The sequence below is a fragment of the Orcinus orca genome, chromosome 5 (genome assembly GCF_937001465.1).
Source record: "Orcinus orca chromosome 5, mOrcOrc1.1, whole genome shotgun sequence".
NCBI classification, from domain to species: domain Eukaryota; kingdom Metazoa; phylum Chordata; class Mammalia; order Artiodactyla; family Delphinidae; genus Orcinus; species Orcinus orca.
In genome coordinates, this window is record NC_064563.1 from 138,995,343 (window position 1) to 139,022,281 (window position 26,939).

Consider the following 26,939-nt stretch of genomic DNA (forward strand, 5'->3'; position numbering starts at 1 on the left):
CTCCCTCTGGGGAGGCGCTCACCCACTCCCCCCCGTCGACTACCCGGGCGGGGGTCTCTGGCCCTCCCCCCGTGGGTCCCCTCCCTGCCGCCGGTTCGGACTCTCCTCGGGCTCTGGCGCTGTGGCCTGCCGGAGGCAGGGGCCGTGGCGAGCCAGTCGCGGAGGCCTTTCCGGGCGCCCAGGCAGCTTCCCTCGCCCCACGCCCAAAGAGGCCGGGAGGTGCTGCGAGCCGCGGGCTCAGGGAGGACGCTAGGGGGCAGCAGCCGCCCTCGCTCGCCGCCCCGGGCGCCCAGTGGCCTTGCAGCGCGCCGGGGAACGCCCCCGACGGCGCGGGGCTCTGCCGGCCTTCTCGCGGCCTTTGGGTCTCCTGTACGAACTTCAGTTAGGGAAGAAACGACAGGAAATGACCGCCCAAGCCAGCCTGCGCGGCATTCCCGCCCACACATCACCCGCTATACCGGCAGCGCAGCTGGCGGCCAGGGAACCCTCGGACGGGGGTCCTGGCTGTCCCGGCCGGCGCGCGTTAGGGTCTCTTCTCGAAACCCCTTTGCCCGAACCCCGCCGTCGGCCGGTCCCAGGCCGTCGGTGCTGCAGGCGTCCCGGGCGCCCTCCATCCTGCCCGGCTTCTCCCCACGTGGGCCGGTCCCCTCGCGCCCCTCGCTCCGGAAAACCCGGGACGTCTGGGAGCTCCCAGGACCCAGCTGCATTTTGTTTTCATGGGTCTGGGGTCTCAGAAAACGCCTTTGTATTTTTCTTTAAAAGTAATTTTGAAGAAGCCGCATTTCAGGTGTAAAGACCCCAAACGTCCTCTCTCCACCTGGGCCGAGGGATTCCAAATACTGCGCAGTCCCAAACCTCCCTGTCTGCCGCCCCTCCTGCCCGGGGCCACAGTCGCTCTGCGTCCGGGCTCGACGCTGCCCGCTCTAGAGGCGAGTTCGGGCGGAGTGAAATCTTTTTGCTTCAGCTCAAGTGCATTTCCCTAAGAGCCGATCAAGCGCTCCTGGGGGCCGCCTCCAAGTGCATCCCCGTAGACCCCCACGGACGGGGGCTGGGACTCTGGAGATGTAGCGGTCTGGGGTATACCGCCGCTCGGAAAGGTCAGAGAAGGCTCCTCTGGGGCTGCGACCGTTTGCCTGAAACCCTAAACCCTGCGAGGGGCTGCGGGGCGCACCCCGCGCTGCGGTCTCCCGGGCGGGGATCAAGTTCCCTTAGTAAGGTACAGCGGTAGATGCACCAGGTTTAGCCTTTCAAGGGCAGCGCGCTGCTCAGCTCAGAGTCTCAACCAGTAAATCCCGAGTTCGAACGCAGACACGGATGATAATAGCAAGGAAAGCTTTTGCTGATTTATTCTGAATCGGGCCACCGGGCGTTTGGGGCTCCCCAGACTTTGCGCAGGTTATAACTGCGTTGCGCGGTGCACGCTTGAAAACCAGAAACAAACAACACTGCCCCTCCTTATCGAGGGACTAAAATGAATGCAAAGCAGGCAGCATGGGGCTCAACTAAAGAGTACCCGGAACCCCTTAGTCTGAAGGGCTTTTTACATAGTTTATGAAGTTGAGTAACCATGTACGAAACGAAGAATTCATTTCCACCAGGAGCGCTCATTTAAGGGGCGATATAGAATTTCCCTTCCCCTGCCTCTCTTAAGAGAAAAGGAAAGGAAACATTACAGTATACACTCCTGGTGTTCCCCTGGAATAATACTAAAACCTACTTTTGTCATAATACAATACAAAAAATATAACGAAGTAGTATGTTGGGCGAATGCTATGTGACAGATTCTTCCAAATTTGCTGCATGGGGGAAATTTCAAAAAGGCTCATCAACTGATTGAATGAAATGTAAGTTTTCACAGTGAATTTAAAAAGCAGCATTTGGTTAGTTGGAAGAAAAAAAAAACAATTTCACCAGAAAACAACAGCTTATTGACATTTTTTTCTACAACTTTAGGTAAATATATAACTATGGGGAGGTCTCAGAAAATATCTAAATATTTCACATTTTTTGCTCTTTCCAAACCCTCTCAAAAATAAATAAGACTCAACCATTCTCTTAAAATCCCCCTCTGTAATATGATATTTCTAAAATTACTTTTCTAAAAATGTAATATTTCTAAAAGAATTATTTCTGCTTTCAGTGACTATTTTAATGAAAATAAAAATACAGAGAACGTATTTTGCTAGTGGTTCTGGACCAAACTGCTTCAGTTTGTACTAATGTCACAGGGAGGGAGAACAATTTTGTTGAAGACTAACATACATGTTAATGTATGTACAATACACACTGTCCAGTTTTCAACATTGGAATTTAATTAAACATCCCCTTCCCCCAGTGGATTTGAGATTATTTCACTTTTGAAGTCTAATAACTTTGCGGACAAGATCCCTTAGTTCTTCCATTATGTCCTTCCTCTATGTGATGACTTCCATGGGATCCTGCAGTTGATATGTGACTATTTCACTAACTTTGTAAATCAATTTACAACTCACAAGTAGCAAACTGAGAAAAAAAATTTTTAAATCTTTAAAAACATTATGGATGCTTAGTAAACATTTTACTCTCACAAAAATTTTGCATTAGCACTGCTATAGCAAAAGTAATAAACTAGGTAATAACACACAGAAGCCAAGCTCTATTTTTTTTTTGTAGAGTCATATAGAGTCGTTTAATAATAAACAACAGAATGCACCTGTGGTAAATACTGTAGAACCGAGGGTATCTTTGAAGGTTTCATTGGAACATTTTATATGTTTGACATTTACCATATAGAAAACAGCTTTTAAGTATTTTTGAATCAGCAAAAAAAGTTTTGATTATTTGGTTAATTTATATCGTGAGTTATTTATAGCGATACATGGATAAAATGTCATATATGCATATATGAGTGTGCATATTTTGTTAAAAATATAATTTGGAATCTAACATACCGTGAACGTCTCTAGATGGATTCATTCCATGTACACATTCTGAAAAAGTAGAAAGTGGGAAAATAAAAATAATTGTATGAATATACTGACAGCAAACACCAAATTTACCAAAGTGGATTAATTTAATTGGAATTGGAATCAGTGCCAGTGTAAAAACTAAATCCCCCCTCTCATTTTTTTTGGTAGCTCGTTGCCTCTCACACTCTGTTAGCACTGGAGATTTTTACTGCATATTGTCTAGCTTTGGCTCAAAAATAACTTAAAACAGTAAATCATTATATAAAAAATGAACTGTTACCTAGGCATATGATTTCTACGTACCTTTGACCAATGTTTTTCATTGCTAGGTAATACTGAATCTTTATCTTTCATAGCATCACCTCTTTCAAGCTCTATATGTGATGCAAATGTGATTATTTAATGAACATTAAAAATCCATTTGGAGAATGTAGGGATGGATCACAATTCATAGTGAAATTAAAACCAAACCCTAACTTAATACAAAAACATTTAAAAATCTGTAACATGCTAGAAGCTAAATGCAAGAAGTAAAAATATGAATAGTTTTCAAAGTGATAAAAATAAACAATTTGGAATACACCTTCTAAAAGAAACAAACTAGTAGATAAATGTTATGATCATTTACTTCCAATGATAGGACATTTTAGAAATATTCCCTCTTTGCTTGATTTCCTTTCCCTTTGCTAGGAGGGCAGATTATTTATATGGAAAGCTTTCATTCTTAAAGTAACAGATGATATCAACCATTTTTGAAAATATTTGTCATATGATAATTTCCATATATGAATCACTATATACCGCTGCATGTCCAGTTACAGGTAAAGTCACAGGTAGATCCATTAAGCAAAGCCATATGAAGCTATTTCTCTTTCCCTTGAATATCTATGTATAATGTTCTGAATGTGAAATTATTCCATCAGCCTTGTATATTGATAATGGTCAGCACTGAATGATTAATGTGGAGGAAATAGCCTTTTTCAAAGCCTTAGGATTTGAGCATTTCAAATACTGCAGACCTAAAGCTTTCAACTCCACTGCACAATATTACTATAACATAGCTTAAATAAAACCTTTAAAACTAAGAAAGGAGGTAATTATTTCAGATTTCTGGATGCTGTTTGAATAGGCAGGAGAACAAGATTTTCAGCTCCTTAGTCTTATATTTTTGCCAAAGCAAAAAGGGCAACTAAAATGATAAGGGGTTCTGAAGGACTGCCCTATGATAAAAAATTAAAGGAATTCAGTATGTGTAGTCTTAAAGGAGCATCCTTAAAACACACACATACACACACACACAAACACACACACATACACACACAAGATTGTGGTTTACAAGTACATAAAGTGACTCCATAAAGATTTTTAAAAAACAGAGCAGGGAAAGAATTATTTGCACTAATAATGAATGATGAGGCAAAAAATAACAAATGTACTCGGAAGTTAGTAAGTTTAGTTTTAATAGGCATGGGGGTCGGGGGAAATCCACAACAGTAAGATTGACCAGGCAGCTGAGTTTATACTAAAGAGACCCGACAAAACTAACCACTCTGGAAATTCTCTCTTGAGACCGCGAGGAGCCTTTCCATGTCTGAGCCTGAGAAATATGAGAAGCAGAGTGGAAAGGCAAGTGTTTTGTCTACACACCTAATATTTCAGTGATTCTGAGAGAAGAGCCAAGATTTTTTTTCTAAACCTAAAAGCAAAGGCAGAAGTAGTGGATTTTGAAAGGTGTGCATGCGGTCTGTTGAAAGCTTTCTTAGTTTGCCCTGTGTCAGTAGCTTTGAGGACACGCCATTAAGCTGGGGGGTGTTGGAGGGAAGAGAGAAGGGATGGGTGTCTGTACATGAAGTCATACCTGTAATGATTTGCCCAAGGAGTTGTTAAAGGTGCTAGAACCTGAACTGTAAGAGAGGGGAGGTCTTGGATGTTCATGACGGTGAGAGCTGACTCCGGCAAGCACATCCTTCCACTCTCTCCATTGAATGCTGCTGTATGCCAGGCCATGGCCAAAATGCTTTCGCATACCTCGTCCAGTTGATTCCTTGCAACAATGCCATTGCCACCCCATTTTACAGACCAGGAACCTTACACTTGGAGAGTTTAGGAAACCTGTCCAAAGTTGCTTCACGCTTGATCTCTGTGTACACACACACACACACACACGCATCCCCACATATGGGTCTACACACATGATGAGCTGTTTCTTTTAGACTACAACTATGTATTTTTATCGGTGTCCTTTGTAGCCTTCTGAAAAATTAACTCTGATCTCATCTTTCACTTTTATCCCCTGGTCTCAAGGTCTCCATCAGAAAATAGCCCTGAAATTCTTTACCCTGCAAAATCTCAAATATTTAGGAGTCATATCTGAGGTTATTTCTGGCCATCTACAAAGTTTGAGGAGCAGGTCAGGGTCCCTTTGGCCAATAAGTGAGAGCGATGGAGTGTCAGACTGCTGATGGACACGTGTGTAGGGTGCAGGGAGCTGATGGGAGGAGGCACAGGGGTTGGCACCATCTAGTGGGCTCTGGGAAGACTTCTCTCCTGGTTAGAGGTGATATTTGATTTGACCCTTGGAGGTCGTGTAGATTTTCACCAGGTGCTTGGGAGGGTGGGAGGAAAGGCTTAGGGTGGGGAGTGGGGAGAGAAGCCTTTCCAGGCAGAAGGATGAGCCTGAGAAAGGCATGGATGAAGTTATGACACAGACCCGCAGTACAGCTGGAGCATAGGCTGGGGATCAGGTTGGGGAGTGGCAGCTCGTAAATGACACGACGCCGGCAGACGTGAACTCAGGTCAGAGGCAGCTTACACAGCCTAAAGAAATCTGAACTTCAACATGAGGGCAATGGGCTCTATCAGAGCCTTGAAATCTGGGAAATAACCTAACGAATACATATTTTAGGAAAATAAATCTGTCGGAGGTGGATAGGTGAATTAGAGAGGGCAGAGAAGGAGTAGGAAAGCTACAGCCTTGCCAGGCAAGGACTCATGAGCATTAAGGTGGAAACAATGGAGACAGAAAAGGGGGGACTGAGGTGAGGGACGGAGAGGGGTCTTCCCCCATTTCCGGCCCAGGTGCCATTAGTAGCAGTCAAGACCAGAGAGGATGGGTTTGGGGGTAGACATCAGGAATCAGCTTGGAATGGACAGAACAAAATTATAGATGCTGGTGGAAAAAACAGGAGGAATGGGTGTTGTGTAAGCTGCTAAGTTCGTGATCATTTGCTAGTTTGGCAGCAACAGAAAACTAGCACACCGAGCATGCCTTCCCCTCCTCTTAGTGTTTTAGGGAGACGCTGCCTGTGTGCTTATAAATCTCTGTTTCTGGGGTTCAGTGGCAGGAAGCCACATACCCAAGTCACTGTTCTCCAAAAGTCCTGTCAGTGATAAAGCTGATAGTTTGGTCTCCATCTGCTCGACTTCGCCTGTCTCACAGGTGCTTCTGGATCATTGGGGAGCAAGGGTGTCTTTTATTGGCCCTCCTCAAGCCAACTCTGTACCTGTGTCATTCTCTTCTGATTCACCCTCACCCCACACAAACACATAACCACTAGAGTTTGGATACCTTACCAGTGAGGCTCCCTCCTCTTCAAATACTAGACAGTACTGGATAAGCAAGGTGTATCCCAAGCCCCTGGGAATCTGGTTAAGTGCAGATTCTGATTCAGCAGGTTTGGGGAGGGGCCTGAGTCGCTGCATTCCCAGCAAACTCCCTTTGATGCCACTGCTGCTGGTTCAAGGACCCCACTCAGAGTTGGCAAGGCCAACTGCTCAGTACCCAGCAAACATTGTGCCTAGCACACACTGGACTGCAGTCTCTGAAAGGTTTCTGTGGCTTCCCTGGTGGCACAGTGGTTAAGAATCCACCTGCCAATGCAGGGGACACGGGTTCGAGCCCTGGTCCAGGAAGATCCCACATGCTGCAGAGCAACTAAGCCCGTGTGCCACAACTACTGAGCCCTCGTGCCACAACTACTGAAGCCCACACACCTAGAGCCCGTGCTCTGCAACAAGAGAAGACATCGCAGTGAGAAGCCTGTGCACCACAAGGAAGAGCAGCCCCCGCTCGCTGCAACTAGAGAAAGGCTGCACACAGCAATGAAGACCCAACTCAACCAAAAATAAATAAATAAAATAAATTTATTCAAAATTTTTTTTAATTGAAAAAAAAATGTTTTTGTAAACAACATTGCAAATTGCAAATTGACATGAACTCTATCTCTGATTGGACTTTTAAAACTAATGGGATGGACTGAATGTTTGCATCCCTCCCCCAGCCAAACTCATACGTTGTAGCCCTAAACCCTAATGTGATGGTATTAGGAGGTGAGGCCTTTAGGAGGTCATTGGGTTTAAATGAGGTCATGTGGGTGGGGTTTTCATGGGATTAGTGCCCTTGTAAGAAGAGACTGGAGCCGTTATCTCTCTCTCTCTCTCTCTCTCTCTCTCTCTCTCTCTCATCATGTGAGCACATAGGAAGAAGGCAGCCAACTACAAGCCAGGAAGAGGGCTCTCACGAGACCCCAACCATGCTGGCATCCTGATCACAGACTTCCAGTTAACAGAACTATGAGAAATAAATTTCTGTTGCGTAAGCCACCCAGTCTATGGTATTTTGTTATAGCAGCCCTGAGTTGACCAAGACAACCATGATAATAGAAGCTCCCTTTTATCAGTGCGTCAGACCTCACACTAATGACTTTACATGCCTTATTCCATTTAACCCGCTAGCAGCAAACAGTCCATAATTTTTCCCTTCGCTTTACAGATGAAGAAACTGAGCTTCAGTAATTGGCCCAATCTGAACCCATGCAATTTGCCCCTGGAGTGCCAGTTGTAGTCAGCAAGCTAAACCAACCTTGCAAGATTCATATCATTATGCTATTATCAAATTTCTTTACTAGTTCTTGACAAGTTGCCTTTAAACCATGTGGGCATTCTTTCTTATTTTGAGCAGCTTTGTCCACTAGAAATGTAATATGAGCCATATATGTAATTAAAATTTTTCTAATAACTGCATTAAAAAAGTAAAGAGAAATAGGTGAAATTAATTTTAATAATATATTTTATTTAACTTAGTATAGCCAAAACATTTTCATTCCAACATGTAATCAATATAAAATTGTTAATAAGATATTTTACATTCTTTTTCTTTTTTTTAGTAAGTTTTCAAATTCCTGTGTGTATTTTACATTCACAGTGCATCTCAGTTCGGTCTAGCCACGTTTCAGGTCCCCAAATGTCACCCGTGGCTAGTGGCTACTCTACTAGGCAGTGCAGTTCAAGGGCAACCACTCAAAACGCAATTCCCTCTGAAGAGCAGTTTTGTTGCTATTCTGCTTGTGCTCAAGTGAGCCTTGTTTTTAACCTATTAGCAAAGGCCATTAAGTAATTCATCTTCCTTGACTCATTTTCCCTCTGAGCTGTCCTGAAGCGAAGTTCAGGATTTTATTACAGCATCACTTGATTGGCTTGTAGTCATAAGGAAACACACACACGGTGAAAACAACTAAGTTGCAAAGGCCTACTGACCACTGTCGTTGCCACTAAAGCATTTTCACAGCCATGGATAAGCTACAAGTCCACCTCACGCAGTGTTCATTTCCATTTAATGTTTACCAGCTGCCGATGCCTCAGCCCATACAATATGCTTTGGTTTCTTTGACTCTGAAAGAATACTACCAAAGTATCTCTTGACCCTTTCTTTACCAATACACTTGTTTTTCTGTGAAATTCATATAGGCAACACGGATTAGAACAAGAGGTGTTACTAGCTCATGACTTCAAAACGATTGCAAAGTGATTCAGTGATATTCTCAAATAGCAATTTCTATAAACAGGTTTATTTAGAAATATAGCATATAGATTTTTCAAACAAAAAAAAAACACTCAATATGTCAATTTGCTAGCAATCTTCCAGGTTAAAAAATGAGTTCGAATCAAAGGTGAGATAGCTCCTGGCCTCAGTTATGGAGTGGGTCCACCTGTCTTTCTTCCAGTCCTCAGAAGAAACAACCAGGAAACATGGAGTCAGGCCTGTAACAGAAACCACAGGCCCTACCTCACTACATTTGTTCCTCTGGGGCTGCTGGAACCTTCAAAGGTCTGAGCATCTCTATCTCTCTCTCTCTCTTTTTATTTTGACTTTTATTTTAATTTTATTTTTTTATTAATTTTGATTAGAGTATAGTTCCTTTACAACGTTGTGTTAGTTTCTACTGTACGGCAAAGTGAATCAGCTTTACATATACCTATATCCCCTCTTTTCTGGATTTCCTTCCCATTTAGGTCACCACAGAGCACTGAGTAGAGTTCCCTGTGCTATACAGTAGGTTCTCATTAGTTATCTATTCTGTACATAGTATCAGTAGTGTATATATGTTGTAGAGATGTGGATGGACCTAGAGACTGTCATACACAATGAAGTAAGTCAGGAAGAGAAAAACAAATATCGTATATTAACGCATATATGTGGAATCCAGCAAAATAGTACAGATGATCTTATTTGCAAAGCAGAAATAGAGACATAGACGTAGAGAACAAATGTATGGACACCAAGGGGGGAGGGGGGATGGGAGGAATTGGGAGATTGGGTCCGAGCATCTCTTAAGAGCAAGCATACCTGGTTTCCACCCCTTAGTGTTTTGGGTTGGGTACAGAGGTCAAGGGGCTGATGCGCGGACCCTAGAAGGGGTCTGGATCTTCCCCACATTGTCTTTGGCCCCATTTAAATGAGAGGCTGAGAAACCACTTGCTGTGCATGAAACTGTTCTCTTTTTGAGTGCTTTCCCCTATGCAAGCACTATGGAAAGTACCCAAGTGTCAAGGAGTGTCTCAAAGTCTACTACACTTGAGGAACAGGGAGGTGAATTTACATATTTTTCTATGGCTTTGAGTTCCTTAATTGGGGAATGTCACAGCAGTCAAGCTTTCTGGTGAATGATAGAAGTAGCATCTATTAAAAAAGTTACTTTTAGAGTCTGCTTTACTTTAGACATTTTAATTAGTATATTTAAAACAATTTCTGCTGCTATGAATTAGAAACAAAACACAAGTTTTCTAAGTTGAGGAAAAAAATAAATGAATGAATGTCTGAATGAATAAACAGGAGTCTTGGTCCACATTTCCCATGGGTCCTTCCACAGGGAACTCTCCCCAAATCAAGCACTTTTGTTTTATTCCTTGTGTTTATAGTTTATCTTTACTCTCTCACTGGGGCAATTATGACCTGGGATGGTCTAACTATTTTCCTTCTGCAACATTTATGTTTAAAAATAATCAGGTGAGTCAGTTACTGCTAGACATAGGGAGGAGGGTTGGGGGTTAATTGTGGGTCTGTTTGATTAGTCACTTACTTTGTACCGGTCTCATTTTCCTCACCTACAAAATGGGAGCCTTGGGCAAGAAGGCTTTCCAGCTCCGTGAACTTTATATATAAACGTCACTTGGAACTGTGAGAAATTGACCTGGTCTGGTGCTGACTGAAGTCAGCACATGGCTGGGGTGAACTTGGATTTTGAGTGAGGAGGGGAAAGGAAAGAAAAAGGGGAACATAGAATCAACTCAAGATAATATATTCTAAGGGTGTTACCAATTTACATAGGGTTCCTCTAACTGCACATATGTAATTTCTATTCATTCAAGCAGGCCTGAGGATCTGTGATTTAAACAACCACACAAATAATTTTGAGATTCTACATCTTCTAGAAAATAACAGAAATATATTGCTGTTCTGTACTTATAATTTACAGAGGATTGAGATTAGAGAGAAACACATATCTATGCATAAATATTACTTATAATTTATTACTACAGTTATTTTAAAATATTAAAATTATCCTTTTCACTACTTCTGTTTTCTCCATGTCAACCCAACTAGCGAGGTTTCACTATATACTGTATTATATAATAACTAAAACATAATATGGGTACACAACATAGTTTAATTCCTTTAGAATAAAAAGTTAAAGGCTCTTTGCCATTATTATTACAGCTGTTAGTACATCAAACTGGAGTTCCCCCCACCACTGAAATAAAAAAATTTCTATCTATGATCCCATACAGACGGTAGAGAAATTTCCCCAAATATAGCAGAACTTTCTAGAAAGAGAATGTAAAGCCTTGAGATAAATCTTGGGTGCTGACTCCCCAGTCTGTCCTAGACATGGGAAGTCTACCTAAGAATCAAGTATAAGAAGTATATTTATCTGTGAAGGACTTGCTGAGATATCTATATTGATCAATTAAATAATAAATTTCCAACTGTTGGTCTTAGAGGGTTTTTACAGGCATTCAGACAAGATGAATCCTTTTGTATTAATCCTTTTTTATTAATCCTTCTATCTTCAGGTTTGGAAAACAGAATTTTATATGGAATAATGGGCTAAGACTATTATTATCCTGCGTTCTGTGAGGTCATGGAATTATACTCCACAAAAGCTTTAAAATTTCATGTCGTAGTATGAAATTAAAAAGAGCTTAAAAAAATCAGCAACAATGGAAGCAATCATTCTACGTAATTGAAGAATTACATTTTCTAAGTTTCATAAAAATCCTAAGATCTGCATTGTAATTACAAATTTTCAGATTACAGTAATAATATCGGAAAATTAAATATTATATATTTGATGTTCCAATAACAATCACATTTTTATGGATAAGGTTCCAGACACTGAAGTGGAATATTAACAATTTTGTTAACAACTAACAAGTATATATTGTACGACACAGGAAATATAGTCAATATTTTATAATAACTATTGGGTTGGCCAAAAAGTGCGTTCAGGTTTTTCCCGAACTGGTTCTCGAACTGCTAGACATAGGGAGGAGGGTTGGGGGTTAATTGTAGGTCTGTCTGATTAGTCACTTACTTTGTGCCGGTCTCAGTTTCCTCACCTACATCTTACGGAAAAACCCGAGCGCACTTTTTGGCCAACCCAATATAAATGAAATATAACTTTAACAATTGTGAATAACTGTATTGTACACCTGGGACTTATATAATATTGTACAGCAACTATACGTCAATAAAAAATGTCTGTTTTAATTAGAACAATTTTTGTGGAGATTTCTTATGAAACATTATTGCCTATTTCTCAATCAAGCAATGGTCAAGTCAGATTTAAACTTTTGGATAGGATTGTCTTGGACTTGCTTAGAAAAACGCTATAATTTAAACCTACTCAAAAAATGAAACAACTTTTGCTGCCTTTTTTGAATGAATAATGGTGCTAATTCTAGAGAGTTCACCTCTTCTTAAAAGGTAGAAGGGAAGAGTGAAATAATTTTTAACAAAATTAAAAGCAGCTGAAAAATAGATATTATCTGTTAGCTAATTGCCAATTTATACTTATATGTACAATGAAAGCAATATACAGAGATGATCCAAAACTTATTGAAAATGGTTAAACACATAAGCTCAAAGATTTTTGTCATATATTTTTGCAAAGCTGGTAGTTTTTTTAATAGCAAGAGCAAAGGAACAGATGACTGGCCAAATATGATGACAAATAAGCCCTCAAATGAACTCCAGTTCTTTTCTAGTTGAACTACTGATCTGGAAATTCACCGATGTTTAGCAACTACAAGCGACTCCCATAATTCTTGTTTCTCTTGTCACCTTAAAAATTCCATTGCCCATGAAGATACCCATCCCAGGAGAATTTCACAAGCATTATTGGGAAATACAGTACTCTAGGGTAAGTTTTGAAAAGGGGCATGAAGTAAATATTTATATAAATGTGGATTTGAATAATTTTTAAAAAGCATTCAATTACAAGAAGTTCTGTAATTGTCACGTTCTCCATTTAAGGGGACATCTCACTTTTTCTTCAGAGAAAAATATCCCGGATCAAGCCTATTCACTTCTGAATTAGGAAATATTTATTTAGCTAAGAACTCTCTTTTGCCGAAGACACCAGATAGTGAAATGGACTTCTAAGGACGAAAGAAGAAAACTTTACTCAGTGTGCCATTGGGGGATCCCCTCTGTGTCTGTAAACACCACGCTGAGTTGTCAAACTGAGCCGACTCCAGGTTTAGCAGAATGAGGGAGAGTGTCCAGAAATTTCCCTGTGACCTCAGCCTAAGAGACCTGGGCAGGGGCTTCCCTGGTGGCGCAGTGGTTGAGAGTCCGCCTCCCAATGCAGGGGACACGGGTTCGTGCCCCGGGCCGGGAAGATCCCACATGCCGCGGAGCGGCTAGGCCCGTGAGCCATGGCCGCTGAGCCTGCGCGTCCGGAGCCTGTGCTACGCAACGGGAGAGGCCACAATAGTGAGAGGCCCACATACCGTAAAAAAAAAAAAAGAGAGACCTGGGCAGACAGGCCCCTTCTCTTGATCCACACACTGCTTTGGAGATCATTATTTAACACCGGCACACTGAACAATGACATGAAGTCAGGGGCAAGATGGAGATTTCCTTCCTCCTCACTAACCAAGCTCACAGGAGAATTCATTTCTTTTCTTTTTGCCTCGGGCATCTATAGGCTAGCAATTTTCATTCTGTTACTGAAATGATTTTCCACCCATCCTTCCCAATTAGAGTGGAAATGGGTTAAGACTTCAGGTTAACCCCTTGCTTACCAGGAATGAGAAGGAAACTTACATGGAAGCTTTATTTTCACTTTTGTATATGATTTATTTTTCTGATTATGATAAATGACAGTTTGATTTATCATACTCTCTCCCAAAGACACTCCTTTAGCAAAAATGTGATAATGCCTTAAGGTAAAGCACGAAAAAAAACACCCCAGAACAAAAAACAAAAGAAAAAGACCCCAAAACAAAAAACAAAACTTCTTTTATGAGAATGTTACGGCTACCGCTCTTTGTCAACTTTATAAGTGTTCTGGAATTCTTATGAGTAAAATTAGATACAAATTCAGATATACCCTAAGAAGTTATGGCATTAAATGCACACTGCCTCCCCATATTATAGAGAATGGATACAGTAGAAGTGGAATTTTTTTCTTTTCTGTTTCGTTTTTCCTAAGCTTGAAATATCTGGAGCTGAAAAAGAAAAGTGTGGATAAATATCTAGAAAATGCTGGATCACCTGAAACTTATCAAGTAGCTCTCCCCTCCTTGAATCTAAGAATAAAAACTTCTATAGAAAAATATCTTCCCTTTATTGATCTTTAAGATTTTGGTATGTTGCAATCCAAAGTGCACAGACCTCAAATAACTCCTTGGTAGCAACCTGTGAAACAAGAACCTTCTCTCTTCTGAAGGTCTGTTTGTTTCACTTTGAACAGAAGAGAAAGGAGCATTTCTGACTTGTGTTATAAATCGGCATTCCCCCCAAAAGCAAAACTCCTCTCTGGGACAAATTTTTGGATCTTTAAAAGTAAATATAAATTTTTTCTATTTTTTAAAAGAAAACTAATATATAATTGTTTATATTGACTTAGTACGTCAAGGAAATAATTGATCATATCAGGAGCAGCCTGGACAGCATTACAGCAGCTCGATGCACGATGGTATTGGATTTTGACTATGCTAGGTTTTAACAGGTTTGGGGGGTTCATTTGCCTGAAGACAAGAGACTAGGTCACTTGACCTCTGGGGGTCCATCAAGTGTTTCTTGTCTCTGAGAATAGAGAAAGCTGTAGAATTGATTTATCAAAAGTGAAAGTTTTATTTATGCTAAGAGGGTTATGATGACTGAGAGAATTTTAGTGGACAAATAAGAATGATCGCTAGGGCTTCCCTGGTGGCGTAGTGGTTGAGAGTCCGCCTGCCGATGCAGGGGACACGGGTGCGTGCCCCGGTCTGGAAAGATCCCACGTGCCGCGGAGCGGCTGGGCCTGTGAGCCATGGTCGCTGAGCCTGCGCGTCCGGAGCCTGTGCTCCGCAACAGGGGAGGCCACAACAGTGAGAGGCCCGCGTACCGCAAAAAAAAAAAAAAAAAAAAAAAAAAAAAAAAGTGATCGCTAACATTCATTCAGAGGCTGAGCTTCTCTGAGCCCCAGGCATTGTGGCAAGGGCTGTCCATGCATTATCTCATTTAATCCTCTCCATAATCCTATTAAGTTTGGAACTCTTATCCCCTTAAGTTTAAAGAGGTTAAAGAGCTTGCCCTTGGCCATGTACAGATGGAGCAGTGAAAGCAAGAACTTGACCAGCTGCACGGAGAAATCAATCTTTGTGTTGCGTGTATTTTTAATAACAATGTTGTCCTTCATATTTCTCATTTAAGAAGTTTCATAGACAATGACTTTCCAGAGGGACTGCCTTTGCTTCTGACAGGTAGCCCATCCCCAGCTCATGGGGATGTGTAAAGCAGGTCCACTCTAGGAATGTGACACAAGGAAGTGAGCTGCTTCAGAATCACTGAGCCCAGATTGATGGATAAATATTTCAAAGGTTTTTCCAGAATGGTACTTAAGTATTAGAACCCATCTCAATTTGGGTTTGAGCCCAGGGCCTTATGGTTTAAATATAAAATGCATCAAAGCCCTTTATTTAGAGAGCCATGTGCCATTTTTAGGGAGCAGCCCTGGTTCTCCCTCGACTTTATTGGGAGTACAAAGCAAACAGGTGTCTCAATGTTGTCATTGGTATTCATTATTTTTTAGGACTTGATGGTGTATTCATAGCCAGGAGGGTCATGAACCACCTACAGTGGAAGGCTTGACCCTAAGGACAGTGCTTCCCTAGCGTACAGCCTTGTGGGTTGGGGGCTCTTGACAGAGAGAGAAAACCATAAGAGGAGAACCACTCTCAGTATCACCTGTGGGGGGCTCTGGAACTCAGATGTATGTCCCTGATTTAGAAAACAGCAAGACACTGCCGTGTGAAAAGTTTCTGAACAGTGACTTCAAAATCATAGATTTTGACCATTCATTGGTTTCAAATTAAACAATAATGATTATTATTATTATTATACAAATACAAGAAAGGGAAGAAAAAGAAATAGAAGGAAATAAATGGAAAACAGAGTGCCTCACATGCAGTAAGAACAAGTATTGCTTCCTGAAACCCTTTTTTTGATCGATAGAGCCATCTCCTGAGTCATGCATGCAACTTACTTCCTACTGTCGCTTGCAATTCAGAAAAGTTTGAAAGCCTCTGGCCTAAAAATGTCTTTTTCTTCTTGGTACTTATTTTATTAAGGGGACTCTGTGTACAAGCCTTTGTGACACTCTTCAGGTCCCCTAACCTTGCTGTGCCTCCGTTTCCTCACTGGCCAAGTCTAGAGCCGCTGCCACTGTCATCAGGTTTATCAAGAAGATCACATTCAACCAACGCTGCTGAAGCGCTTGGAAAAGCCAGACACAATCATCAAAGTTCAAGGATTATTATAAAACAAATCAGGGTGAAACTGTTTCGAAGGCCACCCTTCTGTGGAATGGCATCTGATCATTTTGAGAGATGAAAAGAACCCGAGCAAAGACTGAGAAGTACCAAAGACTTTGTGCGATCCATTCATCTTATAGAGAGAAAGAGAGGCTCTGAAAATGAGTGGTTTTTCCCAGGTCCCGAAACAGTGGCCGATCTGGGACTCCTGGACCCGTGAATTAATGTCCTGTTCCCAAACCTGCTACTGTTGTCGACAGCCGTGTTGTGACTCCTTTTAAGAAAGGGATAGTCTTGTGAAATTTTTTTACAGAAAATTTACAACTCATGAAAAACTAAATTGATTTCTTCCCTTTCAAAGTGGTTTCCTGATTGCAATCACATCAATTAAACTCCAGCCCCGAAGAAACTGCAGGGACTGAGTAATAAATCTCCAAGAACAGATACCAAGAATCCTTTGGAAATCTCGAGAAATAATGCAATAAGATGCAAAGAGTGAATATGACTCATCTCCTATTTGAAATGTCAATCGGAAAGGGATTTTTAAAATTGTATTAGAAAGGAAGAAGGGAGAATGTCTCTTTTCTCTCTTTGATCATTTAAATTGAAAGTAATGAACCAAAAACTGTCAGCCAAAATTGCCCATTTGTCTCTCCAGCGGGGGGGAAAAGTGCTATAAAACAAAGACTTGGATGATATACCAAGGTCGTTGCTCAATGCTGTGTTGTAACACTATTTAACTGTCACTGAAGGCCAGGATGGCAAACATTGCATCAACTCCTCTGCAAGGTGTTTCCTGGGCTTTGCAGACAGTGTAGTTCAGGGCCGGTGCAATCTCTATTCTTGTGGAGGCCAGATAAAGCCTTCTGCTCTGGGCCACTATCTTCAGTGCTGAAGCTGTAGATAACACAGTTTCACACCCGCTGCCCAAGTCCTGCTTTCCCAATTTGTAAGTCTTTATTGCTAAAGTCTTTTGTGTGTGTTTTATCAGACACATTTTATCATCCCTCTCCAAATGCCCTTTGTCAAAGTCAGCCTTTGAACTTCTTTTGCATATACATTGAATGTGACCAATGATTCAGGATATGTAAAAGACATAATTCTAAAGAAAGAGGAAGGAGTCATTGATCTTTCTGATATAATAGATCTTTTGGGGGCCAGTGTGTGTGTGTGTGTGTGTGTGTGTGTGTGTGTGTGCGCGCACGAGTATGTACGGATGCCGAGGAGACAGGAGGTATAATCTTGTTATTTATCTTTAAGATATTATGCAACTGATTACTCTAAGCAAATAGTTTATGCCTTTTGTTTTCCTGCACAAATTAAACCTGAATCCTGGGGCAGCGTAAAAAATGCTAACAGCCAGCCTCTCTTGGCTGGCACTAAAGGCTACTGAGGGTGGGGCTGACTTTGGGGTCTTGTTCACAGGACCCCCTGCGTGGACTGCACACCAGGCCAACTCCATGTTCTTTTTTTTGTGCAGTTTGTGGTCAGACAGCCAGGGTCTTAATTAGACTCCTGCTTTCCTCTCATTTGATATGGGCGCTCTCTGGAACTGAGCGCCCACCCTCACAAGAGGAATCGATGCTCGCTCGTGTTATTTATAGCTCCTTTATTGGGCAAGCAGATGGAATCCATTTGGATCACATCACATAGGTTTATAACTTCATCCCTCGCTTCTCATTTTTTGCAGGTCTCACATCAAACCCAACGCTGCGTCTGTGAAAATCAACTAGAAAAGGAGAGATGGGGACAGATGAAGGTGGCACTGTTGCCTTCTGGGGCACAGAGGCAAATTCTTAATTCAGCTCACTCACTGCCCCCAACACAGAGAATGTTGAGCTCTATGGGGACCACATTATACTTCTTAAAAAAAAAAAAGAAAAATAGATGATCTTCTGTCTCATGTCCTGCCCGTCCCCAGAGGGACATGCAGAGGGTGGTGAGCTGCTGAAATGGGTCAGGAGGGTTCCCCGTGGCTTTCTGGCTCCAGCCCGGCCATCCTTCACTAGAGCTAAGATGAGCTTCTCTCATGGTTGGAAAGTACAGAGGAGCAGATACATCTCTGCAAGATACAAACCTACTCTTTGGGGTTCTGGGTCCTCTCACCAAATTTCCTCGCTTCACATCACATCTTTCTCTTTTTCTTCCGCCTCCTTTTTGAAACTCTTCCCTGCCAGGTTGTGCTTGGGCCACCCTGCAGTGTTTTATGGTGTGAAGGACACCCGCAGGCCAGCATGGACAGTGAAACAAGCCAACCGATTCAGTTTCTTGTTTTTTAAATAATTTTTAAAAAGTCTTTACTGAATTTTCTTCAATATTGCTTCTGTTTTATGTTTTGTTTTTTTGCGAGGCATGTGGGATCTTAGCTCCCCGACCAGGGATCGAATCTGTACCCCCTGCATTGGAAGGCGAAGTCTTAACCACTGGACCGCCAGGGAAGTCCGCGGATTCAGTTTTAAGCAAATCAAGATTTACATCAACTGACCCTGAAATCAGCTTCCGCCAACCAGCTGTATTCCTGGCTTAGCTGTCTCTTCCCCAGGGGCTCACAGACTTCTCTCCCCCTCGGTCTGCCGTCTTGGAAAACCAAAGCTGCCGTGTGGGTGTGCTTGAGTCATACCGCGTGCCTCCCCGGTGTATGGCAAGTGAGCAAAGGGCTCTGCTTCTCTTGCATCCTCACCTCCCCAACTAGCTGGAGGCTCGAGGCCCTCCCAGATCCTAGTTTTCTCCCTTTTGTAATTTCCTGATCGAATCATCAGTGATGGTGATCATTTTCACAACGTATTTATTTTTTTCTGGTAGGGAATTCATTTAGGCTTCTGGGAACTAAGAACAAATGAACTGCCTTTCTGAAGTCAAGCACCGCATAACGAAAGTGACACGCAGAGACAGAAGTCTCTCTTGCACGTCATCCTCTCCATCGCTAGCCCTCGACGTGACAGTAAACTCCCCCTCTCCCACTGGAACCCAGCACCGGATAGAGCTCCCTGCATACTGGACAGAGTCTAGACGCTGCCCTCTGAGTGGGCTCCATCCTCACCCAGCCAATACCGGGCACTACAGGTGGGCTTGTGTGTGAATCACACAGCAGTCAGGACTCCTGCCATGCATGTTGCACGTGGGTTCCATATTGCGTAATACTTCAATACAAGACCTGTGAGGAGGGTACAGAAAGCCTTTGTTGGAGTTTCCTGGGGGAAGTAGGGGCTATCGGATTTGGGGGGAAAGGGATGCTTCCTGATTCTGGATCATAAAACTGCTCCTGTGGTGGTACAGGACCCAGGTGATAAAGAGTAGGTGCTCCGTAAATGTTTGCTGAAAAAAAGTTGGTAAAAATCAGCTTCAGAAATGCACTCATGGGGATAACGTAGGGAGTGAAGTTGAAATTAACAACGGCAGCAACCAGGGTCTATGAAATGAGAAGCCGAATACCAGATGTCTTGCAGACAGCAGCCCTGGGAGGGGATCTTATTCTTGATCAGATATTGAGGCACAGAGAGATGGGGGAATCTGGCAAGGTTATGTACCTAGCGGTCACCTTTGAAGCCAAGCTCCCATAGAGGAAGAGCTGTGGTCTGCTCGGCGCTGAGTTTGTGGTGGGGAGAAAGGACAGTAGCCCTTCCAGCCAGCCCTGTTGTAATCTCACAGCCAGAGACTGATGTCAATCCGATCCTGTGTCTCCTCTACCCAGACTCTGTGAGGGCTTTCCAGGGTACAGAGAATGCCAGGTCCTGGGCCACCTCTCTGACGTCACAGAGACCCTGTATTCCTCAGCTTGCTCTGTCTTAGCCTCCATTCTGTTCCTCAAATACACCAAGCTCTTCCCGGATCTTTTCATGTGCCTGGACCAATTGTTCCCCCCGCCTTGCCCCCAGTTTTTCCCAATGCTGCCCAAATGTCATCTATTAGAGTAACAGCTAGAGATACCCCACTTCCTCCCCCTGTATGGTCACTTGTATCATATGACAACACTGATTTATTTTTGACATTGCATTGGTCTTATTTAACTTCCGTGTTCACTTATTTATTGCCTGCCTCCATCTTCCAAGTGATGGATGGAGTGGATGTGAGAGAGAGACTTTATCTTGTTCATTGCTGGAGAGCACCCAGGATAAAAAAAAAGTGTTTGGAACTGAGTTGATTCTCATTAAATACTTTTAATGAATAAATGAGTGAATGAATGAATGATAAGGAACTGTAGCAGCCGCCTCCTCTCCAGCCTTTCGTGCCCTGAGGCAGCCCAAGTCTCAGAGCAAGAGGGTAACTGCTTGCAGGTGTTGGGTGGTGAAAAAATATCTCCTTTTATGACTTGCCCTTTTAATCTCTGGGTCTCAGTCTCGGAGCCCGGGGAAACACTTCTCTGTTTCTGACCCTTGGTGCCTTGAGGGTTTTGGAGGTTGACATGGCCACCACCCTGCAGAACCACTTAAGATGGCATCTGAGTTTCAGACACAGTGATAACCGCAGCTGGCCAGCAGTTGGAGGAGGCTTCTTCCTAACAGGAGCTGCGGACGCTTTGGTTATGCAAATGTATGGTTTTTCTCACTCCGATGCTAAACGTTTCTGGTTAAATCAAAACCAAAGAAACACAGCAAGGGAGACTCATCTGTCTAGGCCCCAGCCTGGGCCCTCATCTTACAGCTACAGACCATTGTTTCCCCTGCTTCCCTTGTCTTTGGGGTGCAGGCTAAGTTGAGGTGGGAAGGGATTCTCTCTACGTTTGGGGAATCCGCGTCTGATGCCTATCTGAAGCGCCAGGTCAGTCTTAGCATTGTTCCCAGAAAAGTAGGACATGGATGGATGAGTGTGATTGGATCTGAGCTAAACATTCCTTGGTGACACAAACTGGGGCATGGGAGAAGCTCCGGCCTCCCACCCAGGGAGCTCTACTGGCCCAGGCCAGGCTGGAGACAGGCCTAGAACTGCAGGAGTCGGGGGAGTGGGGGGCTTTGCAGGAGCTTGTCTCTGGGATGAGTAGGGCTCCGGGAGAGAAAGAAGTCTGTAGGGCTCTGCACAGGGCCGCCCATCTACCAATGAATGGAGATGAGCAGATGGGGGTATATTTTCTGCTGCCTTGTCTGAAGACTTAGGGGCACATGCTGGAAAACCCAGAGATGGGTAGCGTCATGGGGCAGCCTCTAGCAGCCTCAGCAAACGCCTACTTCTGCTCCACACCTCCTACGCCTAGTCATTTTCTCTCTCTCTCTCTCTCTCTCTCTTCTTTTTTTTGGCCCCCTCAGCTTTGTATGATTTTCATTTAGGATTCAGGGAACCTTTTGAACACGGTGGGGGGGGTGGGGGCTGTTACATTATATTCTTTAATAATTCACATGGCAGCTTTGTAGGGATACTCTTAACTGCTTCTTAAAAGTAATTAATTGATTTTCTGACAGATCAGTTAACAATGTATGCCACTGACACACAATTGCGTTGAGGCTCTAGATTGGGCCAGAGAACTGCATGGATTAAATTCAGCCCAGAGTTTAGCTTTGGAGACTCTAAAAATATGCCTCTATAAAAGGAAAGGCTTTTTTACATGGAGTGTTGTCTAAAAATCTAAACCATATGTCCTTTCCGGGCCTGTCAATGGGGTAAAATATAGGTTCAAGTGTGTGTAGCTGTTCAGACGTTGAACATTCAAGAGGCATGAAATAACCTACTGTCACTCAATATGGTCAACACTCTGGATGACACTCGCCTGGGTTCTGCGGAGGGACTTCTCTCTCTCTCTGTCGGTGTCTGGCAGGAGGAACGTCATCAAAACATGGTTTGCTCAGGACTCTTGGAAGAAGGCAGACGAGCCCTGTACTGGGTGGGAGTGGTCGCCCGTCTCGCAGCAGGCTGGCTCTTTTTGTAGCTGAGTTTGCAGGATCCCTTTACCGCTGCCCGTGATGGAGGAATTCTCTATAGAGAGGATTCCCGTCCACAATGCAGACTTTATTAATGAGGACATTAAGACACTGACTAATTAAGTGGCTTGCCCTGGGTCATACAGTGAGTCAGTGAAGCCCTGCAAACAAGGACTTCTGACATCTTGGCCTCTGTAGGCCAAGAGTCGTGTGGCAAACGTCTGCAGGAGGGATAGTGGACTATTAAAGGGTTATACCTGCCAGGAAGTCACCGTGTATATTTAAACACCAATGGTGCCCGTGATGTAAAACTCCTTAGAGTAAACTTTGAGGGAACCAGTATTTCTTCCCCATTCCCGATGCTGGCTGCCACATGGGGGGCCGCCCTGGCAGGTATGGCTCCTGGCTTCTCTCTTCCTCTCACTTGCTGGGTTGGTGGGTCTGGGAGAAGGAAGTGATGGATCTGGGAACTTGGTCCCCTCCCTTTCTCCTCGGGTCTGGTAGCTGCAGGAGCCACGCGTTCTGGTCTGTGTCTTCATGTGGTGTGTTTTGCAGGCCCAGCACTGGTTCAAGGTGCCTGAGGCAGAGAGTGAGCCTATTGAATTTTGAGTGCAGTGTTGGGGAGGCCATTGGTACCGCATGGCTAAGCTTCGTTCTGCAGTCTGGCTCTGAGCGGCAGTACCGCTGGCCTTTGGACCTACATCTGTCCCACTCCTTTTTGTCTCATAATTGATTCAGAATTCAGGAAGACTGCCATTTATTGGGCATGCTTCAATCTTTAGCATCCACAGAGCATAGAACATCCGAGCATAAAGCCAGGACACGTGGTAATAGGAGAACAAGCCCACTTGAACTTGATATACAGAGAGCTGAGTCTGACTTCCTGGCTCTGTTACTTCCCTTGGGCTGGTTAATGTATCTGTTTCCTCAATTACAGAATGGGGACAATTCTTCCTTTATAACTCTGTTATGAGGATCTGATGAAATATCCTATAAGAAAAATCTTAGACTATGCTTAGCCTATCTGTTGCCCATTAATGGGACTTGAACTATTTTCTATTGCAGAATGCCAGAAGAGGGACATACAAAAGTATTTGAAAACCTTAAAACATTTCCATAGCATGCCATTTTTCTTTTTACTAATTTGAGAACATCTTAAGTTCTGACTGAGTCTTATGAGGAAGAGAATTTAATGGAAGAATGAGAGGCCACGTGGCAAAAAAAGGAGTGGACCTTTCAAGAGGAGGGAGACGAGTAACAAACACTTCACAGGTAAAGTCCAGCTCATCACTGATCTGGTCCTGCTGAGAACAGACTTAACAGTCCTTTGGTAATTATTCAAGTTACCGTTCTTTCCTCCTTGCTGAGTCCAAACCCAAGTGGGCGTAAAGACTCATGCTCATAGCACCTGTTTTGATTGCATAGAAGGGTTGCCGTGGTGAGCCGCAAAGGAGGAAAGCATTTGAAAATCAGCAAAGAAGAATGATATGCAAATACAAAATGTTCTTATGGATATTCCTGTGACACTCTGTTTAGATGGCATCTATCACCATGTTTGTTGCTTCTTGGCAAAGTGCAAGGTGTTGTCAGACCAGAGAAATAAGGGCAAGGGATCCAGAATGTTTAGATGACTCATTTCAGAATTTTCTTCAAATTTTAATATTTGGTAAATTCCATTTTTTCTAAGTCAATGTTATTTTGCTGATGCGGAGAATAAACGGTAACATTATAAATACATGAAAAAAAGTAACCTCAGGGGTCCAAAGTGTTGAATATCAAGAACCTCTTCGAGTTCTTAATCTTGGAAAGTGAAAAGTTTTACCTTGGGATGGAAGTTGTCTTCTTTATTCTTTAAGTATGGTAATAGGAGATCCAAGCAGATTCAATAATGCATATTCCGAAAGTCATTCAGGTTTAAGAATAGAAGAGTTTTTTTGTAGAGAGAGTGGGGAAAGGGACATCAATTATTTACCGTGGCCCTAGAGACGGAGGAAAGTCTCAAGATTTTGCTGAAGTCACTGATTGATTTTCTGACACAACAAGTGAAATGAAACTCCAGTGGCCCATTGGTATAACATGTCAGATACACCATCCCCTGTTCAATACAGAGCTGCATTTCAGGTGCTAGAAATTTGTGTCTCAGGGTATGGGAAAGGGTGGTGATTTCTGCTGCCTTCAAATTAGTACAACCTGTAAAGTTCTTGAAGCAATCAACAAAATATGAATTCCATAATCAATTAATGTCATGCAAGCACTCTTCACTCATGTACCAAAGACTTAGTCTGGACATTCTTGAGGAGTAATATCTGCTGAAGACGTGGGCTCAGCCCTTATCCAACTCACAGTCTAGAAGGAGTGGCTGTTTGATGGCCGAATACTGACAGTTTGTTGTAGAGTATAATGAATGTGATGATGGAGGAATAAACCCAGTGTCATGGAAGCTTAGGAAAGGGGAGCAATGAGATCCATCTGGAAGGGCTGGGGACCCTTTGAGGAAGAGACAGAGGGAGGATTGAGCCTGGAGAGAGTATAGAGTTTGGGAAGAGAATTTAAGATAGCTTGCAAGACATGAGCAAGGGAAGAAGGAAGCACAGGGGAAGTGATGGATGCAGGACACAGCTGCAGTGCATGCTGGCCTGGGGAAGAGAAGGCCCAGGAAGGACCTGAGGCTGCGGGGAGGCCAACCTCAGTAAGGGGCTGTGTTTACTGGGCACCTACCGTGGGCTGCCAGGCCCCAAGTCAGTCCTGTATGCATATTATCTAGTTTAATGCTCACAACAACCCCTTGAGACAGTCACCGTCCATAAAACAGCAGGTTTATAGAGAGCCAGTAATACCCAAGGCAACTGAGACCATAAGTGCAGAGATAGGACCTGGACTCAAGACTGTGGATGTCCAAGTCCCTGCTCGGAATGCATGCTGTTCCTTGTATAACATGAGGTCCCTGACTCTATCACTAAGAGGTTTGGAGATTAAAGTTCTAACTCCAATTCCAATGTATGTATGGGGGGCGGTGGTTTCCCTACACATCCAAGGAATTCTCCCTCTTTTTTTAATAGAAGTGTAGTTGATTTACAATATTGTGTTAGCTTCAGGTGTATAGCAAAGTGATTCAGTTATACATACACATATATCTATTTCTTTTTCAGATTCTTTTCCCTTATAGGTTACTACAAAATATTGAGTATAGTTCCCTGTGCTATACAGTAAGTCTCAAGGAATTCTCTGACACAAGCTGGGTGTCCTACAAGTCAACTTAATTCTGACACTACCTACCTGGAGACAGCGTCAGATCCCACTGGTTAAAGCTCAGCCCTCTAAAACTGCCCCTACCCCTTCCATACCGCAGATGTCAAATGCAAGTCTAGGTTGTCACCTGTGCTTCTGACTATGAATTGGAGGTTCCAAAGATGCCCCTTCTTGGGTTTGATTAATTTGCTGGAGTGGCTCATAGAACACAGAGAAACATTTTACCTACAAGATCACTAGTTTATTATAAAAGGACATAACTCAGGAACAGCCAGATGGAAGAGATGCAAAGGGCAAGGGACAGGGAAGGGGCCCAGAGCTTCCATGCCCCTTTTTCAGCACGCAGCTCTCCTCACCTCTCTGTGTGTTACCAGCCCAGAAGTTCTCCCAACCCTGGACTTTTGGGGTTTTATGGAGGCTTCATTACATAGGCTGACTGATTGAATCATTAGCCATTGGGACTTGAACTCAACCTCTAGCCCTTCCCCCTTCCCCAGAGGTTGGGGTGGGAGGGTAGGGTGGGACTGACAGTTCCAAGCCTCTAACCACATAGTTGATTCTCCTGGCAACCAGTCCCAAAGTCACCTTATTAATATAACAAGAGACACCTTTATCATTCTCATCATAGGAAATTCCAATGGATTTAGGAGCTCTGTGTCAAAAAACAGGGATGAAGACCAAATATATTATTTCTTATTATAAATCACAATATCACAGGAGACTTGTTTCCCAAGAGCAGGTGTGCCCTACGGAAGCATCATAGTCTTAGGACTATGCTTCAGGGAGAGTGTCAGGGATCAATAAGAAGGACAAGTCTGAGTGGGATTGGAAGCCCATAGACCAATTAGGAGATGTGACAGGGGTCTTGGCGAGGGGACTGTGACAGCCACAGAAAGAGAAGGTGGATGGAGAAGAGGGAGTGGAAAAGAAGAGTCAGAACTTGGAACTGAACGTTGGTGTGGGGCTAGGGCACAGGTAGAGATGTCCAGGATTTTAGTCTGGATGACTGGGAGATGGAAACAACCCACACAACAAATCACGAAATGGCTTTTTGTTGAACTCAAAGAAATAGAATTCTTTAGCTTTCTACCTTCTAATTCTGAATGCATGAATATTTTATTCTTAGGTAGTAAAAGATGTTGGACAGAGTCGTAATGCTATATCAAACCTAGGATGCCTCTGTAGCCGTTGAGAAATGTAATGAGATGATGGTAGCCCTTGATATTTCTTCTTGGAAGAAATATCTCAGAGAAGATAGACAGATGGAAATGTGTACAGACACAGAGAAAATGACAGAAAGTGCTGAAATGAATGTGGAGCTTGGCAGTTACGAAAGGCGAGTCGATTCTCACCACTGGAACTTAGAATCAATGTGTAAGATGTCTCAATGGGACCCCAGACACATAAACAGAAAATTAAGAGATGGTTATAAAGTCCTTGGTTTTGCCCAAGTTGTAAGGCTGTGGTAAGATCAGCTTTATCTGAGAATCACTGTGCAATAATCTGAGTTTTTCCCCTGTGGGTGCTCATGAGGTGGGAAATACAGTGGATGGTGATACCTCTCACCTTGAAAATGTCTTGGGAACATTTC

At 43.1% G+C, this 26,939-nt stretch overlaps 1 protein-coding gene across 4 annotated transcripts in view; it reads right to left on the reverse strand.

Annotated features, from left to right (window-relative positions):
• RUNX1 (RUNX family transcription factor 1) overlaps positions 1 to 26,939 on the reverse strand; it is a 243,651-nt gene that overhangs the window by 90,642 nt on the left and 126,070 nt on the right. For 3 of the 4 annotated variants that reach the window (XM_004264541.4, XM_012539494.3, XM_012539493.3), the window contains exon 3: positions 2,931 to 2,969. The exons of the other annotated variant lie outside the window; for it this stretch is intronic. In XM_004264541.4, the coding sequence (XP_004264589.1) occupies positions 2,931 to 2,969 (39 nt within the window). The remainder of the gene's footprint in view (positions 1 to 2,930; positions 2,970 to 26,939) is intronic. 4 annotated transcript variants of the gene reach the window in all.